Below are 13,235 nucleotides of genomic sequence, written 5' to 3'. Positions count from 1 at the left end.
TTCATGTCAGGTAAGAGTCCCTGTACCCTTATAAAGGGCCTGCATTTTTTCCTAAAACAAGGCAAGTTATTAATTAAATGTAATTGATAAAACTAATATGTTATCCATCTATTTTCTAGGTCCATTGGTTCACGCATCCTCCTCAAGGAATTAAGGTTACAGCCAACCTGAACTGAAGTTGTTCCCTAGCCCATCCTATTTCTCTGAACCTACTGTTGCCACCTCTCAAAATACCTTAGTCTTTTAACCGCCTGATTTTTTTTTCCTACTGAAATTCTAGCCAAGAATCCCAGGTCCAGTTAAAAATCCTTCTCTTAAAAATGAAACAAATCATTATCCTGATCCTATTTTTCTATCTAGAAAGGATCTTCTCATTCTTTTGTATTCTCACTTCATGTCTAATTTACTTGTAAGCTTATATTTTATTATATAGACTGGGCTTTAAAGTGATCGAAGTAAATTGTCAAGTAAATAATATGTACTTTTGTAAAATAGTCACGTATCATAATTTCCTTTAACAAAACATATCACTTCCTAAGGTAAATTTGAACAGTCTCTTTCTTTTTCTAAAACCTGTGGGGGTGAGGAGAGAGGAGGGTCTCCTGTTTACCTTGGCGACATCCAAATTAAGCCATCTCTTCAAATTAAATCATCAGAAAGTTACAAAAGCTGATATTGTGGGCAATCGGCTACTGTTTAATTTGCAATTACATGCACAATTTAGAACCCACTTCGAGATAATTCACCCTCCAGAGTATTGCTCACATGGCTGACAGAAAACACAATTCAAGGAGGGAAAAACATCACAGGTAGTAAGTTGATATAAAATAAGAATCTTCCACTTAGGGTGTTAATCTTCTAAATTAAGAAAAGTAGTCTGTTCCAAAATTGTGGAACATACTGATAAAATGTTCATTCCCCAATGTTAGCTGCTTTATGTCTGGAATTTGCAGTTAAAACTGAATGCAGCCAGGCTTCGGAACCATTAAGTGCACTATAATTTACCATAGGTCAACCAAGGAATCTTGGCGGGGGGGGGAAGCAAACAAAAAATAATACACATCCCAGTCTTTCCTCTCTCTGACAGCACGGCTGAGTTTTTCATTCATGTTTACTGTATTCCTTACAACCAACAACCTTTGGTGAAAGTGAACTATAGGTGTCTGACAAACAGGTATGCCGTTACTGTATATGACGTGAAGATGGTGAACGCTGCAGCTTGTTTATCAGAAAGAGATACACAGGAAGTGTGGGCTGAGGTGCAGAAACGGTCCTCACATGTTAAGAAAAGGATGGTGTAATCTATTAAAAATTCCAGTGAAAGTGAGTCTGTAACCCACTGTCCAGGAAAAGGCCTTCTGACCTTGTGACACAGAGCACTCACTGACAAACAACAGATATTCAAAACCACGATTTCTCCTTTGTTGAAGACAGAAATTCAGATTAAGGCATAAAAGAAATGGACAGGATCCAGTCCCAGGCACAGCACCAAACAGCATGACAGAAACCCTTAAGTGTAATCAAGAAAGCTTTATTTTTCCAAAATAATAATTTTTAAAGTATACAAAGAATATACATTACAGCGACACCATCTGGAACACCTTCTGTTTAGAGTTTTTTGTAGCAAAAATGCTCTGGGTGTGCAAAATATTATTGCAATATTTTTCTGTCTAAAGGCACTCATGCTATGCACATAGAGAAAATTACCATGAAGATTACAATATATATCTAAATAGTGACTCTATTCAGTGGATGAGTATCAATTTATGAACTTTTCCAGTTCAGAGGGTTCTTTCTCCTCCTTGCCTTTAAGGAACATTAATATATTTTAGCACCTTAACCAAAGGTAGATAAAGATAGGGAAAAATATAAAATTACTTCATTGTATTTATTTATAATTCCCAATTCCGGTTCTCGCAGTTACTAGGGAAAAAAAGTTTAAAACTTACAGCTGGCTGGTTTCTCTCACTCTTTCAATTACTCACTATCTCTATACACCATCAACATGAGTAATTGGAAGTTGTTTTATTTCCTAAAGCCACAATTTCATCTGTCATTGACAAGTCTGACACAATCTACTTTAGCGTATAGTCATTATTCCCAAGGGGCTAATAGATCAAAAGAGAGATGAGAGAGAGGGCAGTGCAATGAAATTCTCTTTGGGCAAGGTATTAAAATAGCTCTTAACAATCACATCTATAATTAACGGGCCTTGTTTGAGTGCTGGGAGGGAAGGATGTATTCCCTATCTTGGTAAATGATCCAACCACTGAGGAAGTCACCCAGGTCAAAAGCTCAGGAGTCACCCGTACCGCCTGGTTTACCAAGAACTGAACACCATCTGACTGGTGTCTCTCTCAGTATCTTACCACCAAATCTAGAAAGCTACCAACTACCAAAACCACCCACCAATTCCTCTTTTCTTCCTGTTACAATTGTTCCCTTGTCCTCTCTCTTACACGTTAAATCTCTCCCCTTCTGTGTCTCTTTCTCATCCAAATTTAAGGTTGCACAAGTTCAAGCCATCTAAAAACAAACTGTATACACATGCCCTTTCTGGGTCAAATCCCTTCTCCCTCAATCATCATATTAACTCCAGACATTTTGACAAACTACCCTCACCCACTGTTCCAGTTTGCTCAGTTCCCAGCCTTAATCTAACCCAGTTCCTGCTTTATCCCTCTTGCCCTTTCCAAAGTCACCGGATGGTGTCCGATCCCTTGGTGATGGAGAATCTGCTCTCATCAGGCAGAGCACCTGACACTTTTGAGTATCCTCTCCTGCTTGAAACTCTCCAGGTTTCATGACACATTTTCTCTCGGTTTCTTGATTCACTCCCCGAGTAAACTCGCCTAATATTCCAGGGTAACTGTTCCCCCTGACCACCGCCCTGCCTGCAGAATGATGTGCATTCATGAAAGCTCCGACATGTTACTCCCGCCCTTCTCCTCTAAGACTCTCAAGTGAGTTCACCTTTTCCTTCTATAGATGGGTAATTCTGAAATCTACTGGGTTGGTCAAAAAGTCTGTGTGGTTTTGTTCTGTAAAATAAGACAATGTTTTTATTTTTACCAATAACTTTATTGATTTGGATATTTTCAGTATGTCAGCTATCTCCCGCACGGCATCATGTTGATTTCCTCAATTAATGTCTCCATTTGATCGCTACAATCTTAAATGGTCCACCTGACTGTGAAGCATCACCCAGCAAGAAATCTCCAGCACAAAACTGTGCAAACCACTGTTGACACATCCCATCAGTCACAGCACCTTTTCCACACACTGCACAAATCATCTGTTGCATTTCAGTTGCATTTTCACCTTTCTTGAAATGATAGAGCATACTACATGCCAAAAATGCTTATTTTCTTCTTCCACTTTCAATATTAAAATGGCTACACAAAAATTTACCAATGTTGGTGTACTTAAAAAAATGCACTGATATAACAGCTGTCACAACACTATCTAATAACATTGTTTCCAATAAAGTTAAAGACAACTAAGGGCTACCAGAGCCATCTGACAGACAAAAAGCAGACATTTTGGGCAACATGATATTATCTCCACCCCACTGACCTTTTCGTGAACATCAGATCCATAAATACAACGCTCTCCCAGCAATTTCTTCTTAGATGTTAACAAGCAACTCACATTCGACACATCTAAAATCAAAGTCATTACCTTCCACGTTGCCTCCCAAACCTGTTTTCCCACTATTCCCTATTACGAGTCCATTCATGTACATAATATATGTATATGCATAAACACATATGCGCATACACGTGTGTACATGTGTGTAAGTACATAGATACACATGAGATGCCATTTTCACCACACAAGGTACCACATGCAGACGTGCCTGCACAGTCTGGTCTGTAAGGGTTCCTAGCCCAGCGCACTCATGATCCCCTAGGCTGGTGTTTATTCTCTTCACACTCCTGACCTCCCTCCCTTCTGCTTCACCTTTTAATTAGGTACCCACGGTATGAATATATATTTTTATAACAAAACACCTTTTAAGCTGTGCATTTAAATTTTTATTTTCTAAAAAAAACGCTACAATCTTAAAGTCCACTAACATATTGTTTATTCAGGCTCTGGGTACCTTGGCTGATTTAATTCTTGAGAATGATCTGTACAAAAATAGCAATAAATTAACACTTAGCACGTGTTTTAAAAAGAAAAAAATCTTTAGATTAAGTTATCAATTGGCCTTGATCTTGATCTCAAAACGGATCCTTCTCTTCAGTTTCATACAGGGACTGGAACGCTGTTTAAGTGCTTAAGATAGTACCCAGTTCCTGGTAAATTCTACGCCTTCTCATCACTGTGTTATTGTTATCAGGATACTGATTTGCAGAAAACAGGAAAAACAAGTGAAATCAAGATTTAAACGTGATAAATACAGTTGCTGTAAATGAGGCATTTAGTATGGCAGCTATTCAAAGAAATTCAAGGAAAATAATGCGGTCCTATATTTGTGACCTGTATTTCTGCTACTCCTACCTGGTACATTTCTACGCTTTCAGGATTAACTTGCTACTAACACATGTAGATTTTTTTAAAACTTTGAAAGTATTATAAAAAACATGACTAAGGAGCAGTGACCATTATTTTGGAATTCCATCAGTTTTCACCTATTCCCTGAACTCGGATATAATCTGAATTTAGATATACTCCTGATTCCTATAGTCCAGGGGAAAAGTCATGATGTGACTAACAAAACATTTAGTCTTCGGGCTCCCCAGTTTGCCTCCAGGAGTATCTGCATAAACAATAAACAGTAAGTAAAAAATTCCTTGTACCAAGGAACTCTAATCCCTGTTTGCTACATTTTAATTAACATTGCTACATTTGACCTGCCTACCACTGGTCAAATCCTTCAGTGGTCAAATCCTCCTTAGACTGAAAATGGTAGAAAGACACCTTGACTACAGTAACCTGAAAATGTATATAAATGATAAATACATAAATTCAACTAGTAAGTTCCTGCTTATTTGTTTAAAAACCTAAGTTCCGCGAGCTCAGACAGGGTACTGCTGACCAGTGTTGCCTGCCATAGAGGTGGCAGGCAACAGACATGCCATGAACATTCAGGAATGGCTGTAAACACGCATCTGTGCTGGTGCCTTCACAGTGCAGTACTCTCCGTGCACAACACTACCCCATCAGTGTTTCTGAACACAGAAGTAACAGTACTCTGACCGCAGAGTGAAACCCTCATCTGGTACCAAAAATCAGAATCTCAAGTATCATGAAATCATACCAGAAATAAATAAGGGAAAACACAAAATCCTCATGATGCCTGGAAATTAAAAAATGAACTCTAACACAGATACCTAATCAGCAACACTCCTGTTCTCTAACACTGCTGATGTTCTCCCCAGAAGTTGAAGCAAAGACAGGTTCCAATAACTGCTAGAAATAACCACTCTTGTCACAGCAAGAAAAACAACAAGAGCAAGGCTGATTCAGCTACATTATTATACTGTCCCATGTAAATTTTTTTGCAAATTATCTTGTACACTCATAGAGAGGAACATTCAGAATCAGTGTTATTAAAGGACTTTAAAATGAATGACAAGAAATAAAGAAAAATATCTTGTCCAAGAGATTATTACCTTGTTTAACTGCTGTGCTATGACCCCAGCAGGTCCTTCCCAGGCTCTTTGTCTAGATCATCCTCTTCTCCTCCACTTCTAAATAGCAAAACCCTGGGGCTACATGCTTAAGCCTCTTCCCTAACTACCCTTTCTCTCAGTGAATCCAGCCATTCCTAGGCCAGTATGTTACTAACTCTCATTAACACTCTCATCTGTATCTCCACCTACCACCTCACTTAATTCCAGACTTGTATATCCAAATGGCCACTCACCAGCCACACTTTGCTATCAAATAGATATCCCAAAGTTGTCACTTATAATACTGTTGTAGTCCACTCTGCCTGGTTCTAGGAATTGTATCTGTACCCCTTGTGGCTAAGGGCGAGAGACGACCTTTGGAATGCCAGCCACAGGAAACAAAGCTTGTCTCTGGTAGCAAAGGCTGCCTCAGTTCCTCTCCCTGCCCTCAAAGCTTGGCCGGAAGTCAAGGATGGGTAAGACCCCTCACAGCAGGGGGCAACCTAAGCCAGACTCGATCACGTGGAAGGCCTTCATGGAAGGACTTGGGGGGCTACAACAAAGAGCAATGGACTCTCACCCCCGCCCCCGTGGCTTTGACATAGCCTGAGTCCCCATGTTCTCTGGGAGAAGCGCTTCCTGGCTCTAATCTCCTTAAGCCTGAATACCTGATGGGGAGGGGTGCAGCTCCTTGCCTTGCTAAAATGTGTGTGTGTGTGGGGGGGGGAATCTGGCATCACAAAGACTTCCTGATAAACCTGTGAAATCTGCTCTGCTAAGAGTGCTTTCATTCATATGATAAGGATCCGAGAGGAAATGAGTATGTCTCCCAAAGTTTCTGCAACTCTCTTCCTGACAGACACTGACTCAGACTCTGAAGCCCTCAGATATCTTTGAAATGTTATCTACTGTTTGATCCTTGCTGCCCTGTATTCCTGTGTATTACAACACAAGAAAAGGCTATGGAGAAAGGTGCTCAGTGCTCAGGGCCTTTTTCTCCTTGGAGAGACTGGCCGCTGCTGGCCTTTGTCTCCCCTGAGAAACTGGCCACAGCCCATTCCTCCTCCCTAAGCAGATCACATCATGTCTCGGCCATTATTCACTTTCGTCCGTGGCACTCAAGGGGACTGGGGAGAGAAGTTGCCCCCACAGAATACCAAATTCTTGATCTGCTACTACTATTGCAAACTTACTAGTGACCTCTAATCACAAATACATCTCCTGTATTTGTTACCTGAAAAACACAGTGCATCATTCATGGAATTGCTCAAGCCAAAATCTTTAGGGTCCTCCTTGACTCTTACATTCATTCACCTAAGCCATCAACAGATCCCCCAATCCGTACCTTCATAATAAGCCCCGCCCCTCCTCATCACTATGGTATTAGACAAGTCAGCTCTTGTCTGGCCTCTGCAGCAGCATCCTAACTGGACACTCGCTTTTACTCTTCTCCCCAAAAGCCTGTTCATCTGGAGTCAGAGTAGTCCTTTAAAGACAGGTCAGAGCATTCCACTTCCCAGCTCTCGAACGGAGCAGCTTGCCATCATTGTTAGAATTAAATTCAACTCTTTCCGTATCACGGCCTGTGAGGCCCTGCATCATCCGGCCCAGGGATCTCTCTGAATCCATTCCTTCCTTCTCCCACTCATTCAAACCTTCCCAACCACAGGACCTTCCTTGCAGACTTCAAACATGCCAAGTACATCATACTCTTTGGGTCGTCAAAATACCCTTGACCTTGTGCCTGGAACACTCTGAAGGCTGCTGCATGGTCTTCTTCTTCATTTTACACAGACCTCTGATCAAAGGCACCTTCCCGTCCCCTCTAAGAGAGAATCCTGCTCCATCGGCCTTTCTATCTTTACCTTATTTTTCTTTAAGCCAGTTCAAACTGATGGACACAACACTATATAATTTTTTTCTGCTCCTATTCCGTTTCCCCCATTAGCATACATGCTTCATAAGAGCAGGGACCATGTCTGTTTTCCATTCCATCATCACTGTGTCCTCAAGAGCTCTACCAGTACTTAGCTATGCATGAATCACATGCAAAAATTATTCAGGGTATTATTTTTTCCTCCTATAACTACATTGGAAATATATTTACAAAGTGCTTCCACATACTTAAAATGAGAATGTCCCAAAGGCACTGAGGTCTACAGAAAAGAACAATAATTGGTCACACTGAGATTGTCCTAACAAATATAAAAACCCGTGAGCTTCACCGGTGTGTTCTTTCTACTGAAGAGTATATAAATACACACCCACAGACTTCAGAAAAGTTCTAGCAGGCTATAAAATAATGGGTTCTTCCCCAAGGAGATGAACAAAATATCCCACTTCCTAGAATTATCCCAATAAAAGCCAAAGACAAAAATGCACTTACCTCCCTTTTTCAACCAAGAGCAAGATATCCACTTTTTCCCCATTTTGAACCATTGTGCTGATTGCTAGAGGGAGAAAAGCATCAACGTGTTTACTACAAATATTCTACTAAATACACATAAAGGCACAATTATTGATATTCCCTAGTCATGTGTTTGAGGGTGACCTTCCTAATTTTATGTTAAACCTACTATTACATATAGGCAATAAGAAATTGTGCCCAAAAATATAAGATGAAGGGAAAGAATCTTACTTAGCTCTTGCAGTCTTCTTAAGTTCATTCTATCTTCCTGAACTTCTTGCACTGGAAGGCAAAAATGCAAACTAGACTTGTCCATGGCAAACCAGCCTTTTTTCCACTGATCCAGGGCCTGGCAGTCTTTGTAGTGGAGTTGACCAATCAAATCATAGCCAGCTTTTGTTAAGTTTTCAGCAACAAGAGGAACAAAATGCTGTTAAAACAAACACAGAAAAGAAATAAAGACAGTGAAAACAGGAAATCCCCTCTCTATCTACAGATAAGAGGGAAAGTGGAAAAATGACCTTTGTTTTTCTTTCAAGGATTTCAAAGTTATCCAAATTTTCAAAATAGTTGTTTAAACTTGCTCTCAGTCTTAAAACTGCATAGCTAATAACGTACTTTTCCAATGGCAGCATCTCAAACTATTTTTCGTGATATATATGTAAAATCGGCAGGAAAACATCCTATTTGTTGGTGTGTGGCACTTCCCAAATTGTCAGCCCCTGAGGTCTGTCTTCCTTTGCATCTTTTACTGAATCTGTCCACGCCCCTTTGTGCATTAATAAGGTGGCTGCCCATAAAAAGCCTTGCACAGAGATGACTTTACAACACTGGAAAAAATCTTCATCATCGAAGTATGACCTTTATTTGAAGAATGATTTCCCCAAGGTCCTACATTAATTTCTTTTCTGCTTAAGGCTCTAGGAATGTAGCTCACAACCTCTTCATCACCACCTTTGAAAACGTAATGAGCTATGAACATTCTCAGGATCTTGTATGAAAGTGTCGAGGACCCCTCGAGCTCAGCCACAGACCCCAAGTTGAGGAACTTCTCTGGGTTTAGGGTAATAACACGATAGTTAGATACCTTAGCTATTGCCTCTGTCCATTTTCTTTGGCTTTCAGATGTTTCAGCTCCAAATAAAAACACGCGTTCAGAGGGCAAATAGATCTCAAAGGTAAAGATGGGCCTGCAGCACCCGTGAATAAAAAGACACCACTGGTTACGTTTGGCTCTTACGAAAACAAATCACATGAAGGTGAGTTTTTAGATGAAATTCATTTTGAAAACTGGATAATGCTGTGAAATCAAGGTATCATATTTTTCTTTTACTCCACCCTATTTTTCTGTTGACGATCTGTCTTTATTCGAATGAGTTAAACAGCTCATACTGGATCACGCAGACAGAACAAACAGCCTTCTGGCTGCTCACTCACTCCACTGCCTGCTCTGTCCTGCCCGGACGCTCACAGCTGGCTCCGGGGCACAGGCCTTCCCTCTCAGACCGGTCCTTCGGCATCTACTCTGACCAAACCGTTCAGAGCACACCCTGTCCAGATGGCTTTAATTAGCCTTCATCTTACTTCACGAAGCTTCTTGCCACCATCGCACCCCATTCTGAAATTTCATCTCCTTACTGAACATAAAACTGGAGTAACACCCCCTGTCTGGAATTCTTCCCTCGGTCCCTCGTCCACAGCTTCAACTATTTCGTGGAACATGCTAGAATGTGTGCTGCTACTCCCTGAAAAAGCTCTCAAAATATCCTGTGTTGTATCATTATCCTCCTTCTTCCTCTTTTTTTTTTGCCCCAAACACGCTGCATCTCTCTCATGTTCCTCACTGATAAGCACAAAACCAATATGTTTAATTTATTCTTCCCCTTAACAGCAACTTTTCATCTAGTTATTTAATCTTATCAGATCAATCGTAATATTCTCTCAACCACTGTTTAATTTTTAATTATTTCTTTCTCCTGTTAAACTCTCAGCAATTAGGTTTTCTCTTCCTCCAGTCTCTTCCTTCCCATTATATTCAGCTTTCTTCCCCAAATCTGGGTAAGTCCTCAGTGCCTACATTACTGAGTTCAAACTCTATAATATGCTATATTTAAGGCAATCGGAATCTGCTGCAACAATTATTTTTTAACTGCATCTCACTTCAGATGCTTTCTCCTGTACCTCTACTCATATGATCGTTCTGTCAAGAATGTTTTATTTTTAAATGACTGTATGTTGACATAAACTAATATTAATTATTTTTAATTCTATTTTATTTACTAATTAAGCAATGTAATACATTGAATGCACTTATTTTAACATCCCAGGGTAAGACATAGTAAATTGATAACTAATTAAAAACAAAAGCTCTGTTAAGATGGAAAGAAAACAAATTAATCAATTTGTTTAACAATTAAAGGCAAATTTGATTTTCTAGAAAACAAGCATCATCTCAACTAAAATGTATCAGTCATTACGTAATAATGTTTCGTGTAATTTTATATAATTAGAAAGTTTTGTAAATCTCTCCCCTTTCTTATGTAAAAGTTTTTAAACACTATGCTCCTGTATAAACTGATTCGTGCAGATTTATTTATATTTTTTCTTCATTTCATCACAAATAAGGATGAGAAACTTCCATACTAAAGATCATCAATACTCTTTTTCTAAAATTCCTCACAAAAACTCTATTAAAACTATTCTGAGACAACGTATTAAGTAAATAATGCTTACTCTTTTAATTGCAACTTTTTGGAGATAATTAAAAGGTCAAGGTAGATCTCAAAAAATTCAGCACTTCCATCTGTTATTAAATATGATTAGTATTTTGTTTATAGCAATGTGAATAAATCATCAATGACTATTCTCCTTTGTCATCTACTCAAACCGTGGGATAGTAAATGACTGCAAAATTTTACCCTTAGTCCACTATTTTAAATAATACGTTATAAAATTATAGCACTACATGTTCAAGAATGAAATACTATAAATTTACCTAAGATTAGATGCGAACATATTAGCCTTTCAGAAGAACTAAAATACTATTCTAATTTTCACATTTTAGTGAATTCCCTAAGGAACTTTTGGAAGCTACAGAAAGAGCAGGCATCAAGACACCACTAAATCCTTCCACAATAGGCAATTAAAGGAGTGAACCAGCCAAACGCTTATTACCTGGTATGACAGCCATCGGAAAATACGTCCCCTGGCTGTTACGTCCCCTGATAGACCTACCCGGTGTTTAAATAGAAGTCTTCCTTGTGCACAGTCAGGCAGATAACTTCACCGATATTAATGGTGCCGTGAGGTGTGGCAGACTTATCGTTTTCATAGTAACTCAAGAAGCCGCCTTCCAGAACACACCACTTTTTATTTGTCTCTAAGAATTTAAAACAAAACAAAAAATAAATTGAACTATATCACAACACTGATTTTTAAAAATACATGGTTTAAATAATGCCTAGATTCAAATGCACTTATTAAATTTCTATTTCATGTAAAGAGCATTGATTCATGAGATATAAAGTTGTCACACTCTGCTCTCAAAACAATTTATAATCTAGTAGGAAGGGATGTGCCAGACAGAAATAACTCTGACACTGATGACCAGTGAGGCAGGCAGGTCCATGAAGGACGGTTGCAAAACAACTCTGGACCAGCAAAAACAGGCTTACACAGACTCAGGTCAGAAGGAGGATAGGGTGAAAAGTAAGCCTAGGCTGACCTTAGGTGAACAAAGGAAAAGGGGTCACCACATGCGGTTCCCTCAATGCCTTGATTAGGATCTTAACAATCATCTCGCAAGTGGTCAGTGTACCACGGCCTGGAGGCCAAAGGGCCCCACTCGGGCCACCACTTCTTTCTGTAATGAGTTTCACTGAAACACAGCCATTCATTTACAGATTGTTGGCGGCTGCCTTCCCACTACGGGACAGGTTTGAGTTGCGGCACAGGTTACCTGGCCCATGACGCTTAAATCTTTACTATGTGGCTCTTTTCAGAAGTTTGTTGAGTTTTGATTTTATAGTTGATGGTGAGCAATTACAATAGTTTCAGCAGAGGGTTATAATCAGATTTGAGTTTTACACACTCTGCTTACTGTGAACAGTGTATTAGAGAAGGTGAGGCCAAAGGCAGAAAACCCGTTAGCATACTGGTGACAGAAGTCTATCTGAGAGAAGATGACAGCCCAAAGCAGGATAATGATAGCGCAGTAGGGACAAGAAGAAATGAAGGGGAGAGACCGGGGGGAGGGAGGGAGACAGGCATGCATTGTGTTCTAAGGAGATAAACATATACTGATTGGGTGCAGAGGGGAAGGGGGGACTAATTAACAGTTACACTGTTTTTAGCTTTTAACACAAAGGGGGCGGTGGTACCCACTTTTTATCTAAAAGAAAGTAAAGTAAAAACAGGTTTAGTGTCTGTACGATGAGTGTTTTTTTAGAACACCGAATTCCAGAGACCCTGCGACTTCAAGAGGAAATGTGTGTTCGGCAGATCACCCTGTGGATCTGCATCTCAAGCAAAGGTCTTCACAACTGGAAAGTCCTTAGAATGTAGGTAATATCTGAAAATATAAGTAACCAAGCATATAAACTTAGGGAAGTTAAAATTGTAAGGAGCTGTCAACTATACATCAATAAAAATATGCATATCTAGAAATAAAGTGTAACAAATGTTGAGGGTCCATGAAAGCACTGAAGCAAATGAGAAGAGACGGTGTATAAAAAAGAAACGGGGCAGAGTTTTTCAAAAAGGAATGACTGCCGCTATTAAACACAGGGAAGAGATCTAATAAATATGGGCTGAAAAACGTCGGCCGATCTTCACAATGAAGAGGTGACCGCCGACTTCACTGAGAGTGGTGAGAACAGCCAGAAGGCCGCCCACGAAGACTAAATGCCACGCGGTGGAAGCTGGCGGGACGATCAATAACCTACCATTGAGGAAAGAGCAGGGTAAGAAAAGGGGCGACCAAAAACCGCTTAGAAATGAACCAAGGATGGACATTTTCTCTCTCAGAAACAAAAGGGAATAAAAATGAGAACTGGAAAGGGACACTTCCACCTGAGGTAAGAGGACTGATTGAAATGTTATCCCACCCAGTTCACTCAGGGTGCTTAGGCTCAGCCGCCCCTCGGCACCTCTGCCCTCTCACCCCGTTGTGAACTCTAAGAAGGTGGAACTGGGAGTCAAAGACTCTG

The 13,235-nt window shown here is 39.9% G+C and overlaps 1 protein-coding gene across 5 annotated transcripts in view; it reads right to left on the bottom strand.

Moving 5' to 3' along the window:
• ARAP2 (ArfGAP with RhoGAP domain, ankyrin repeat and PH domain 2) overlaps positions 1 to 13,235 on the bottom strand; it is a 164,172-nt gene that overhangs the window by 67,201 nt on the left and 83,736 nt on the right. For all 5 annotated transcript variants that reach the window (XM_037064361.1, XM_037064360.1, XM_037064364.1 and 2 more), the window contains 4 exons: positions 11,263 to 11,407; positions 9,116 to 9,218; positions 8,260 to 8,458; positions 8,008 to 8,071 (listed from right to left, as the gene is read on the bottom strand). In XM_037064361.1, the coding sequence (XP_036920256.1) occupies positions 8,008 to 8,071; positions 8,260 to 8,458; positions 9,116 to 9,218; positions 11,263 to 11,407 (511 nt within the window). The remainder of the gene's footprint in view (positions 1 to 8,007; positions 8,072 to 8,259; positions 8,459 to 9,115; positions 9,219 to 11,262; positions 11,408 to 13,235) is intronic.

The sequence above is a fragment of the Sturnira hondurensis genome, unplaced genomic scaffold (assembly GCF_014824575.4).
Source record: "Sturnira hondurensis isolate 20B ecotype Veracruz unplaced genomic scaffold, ASM1482457v3 Scaffold0015056, whole genome shotgun sequence".
NCBI lineage: Eukaryota > Metazoa > Chordata > Mammalia > Chiroptera > Phyllostomidae > Sturnira > Sturnira hondurensis.
This window is presented reverse-complemented; position numbering and strand designations above follow the sequence as displayed.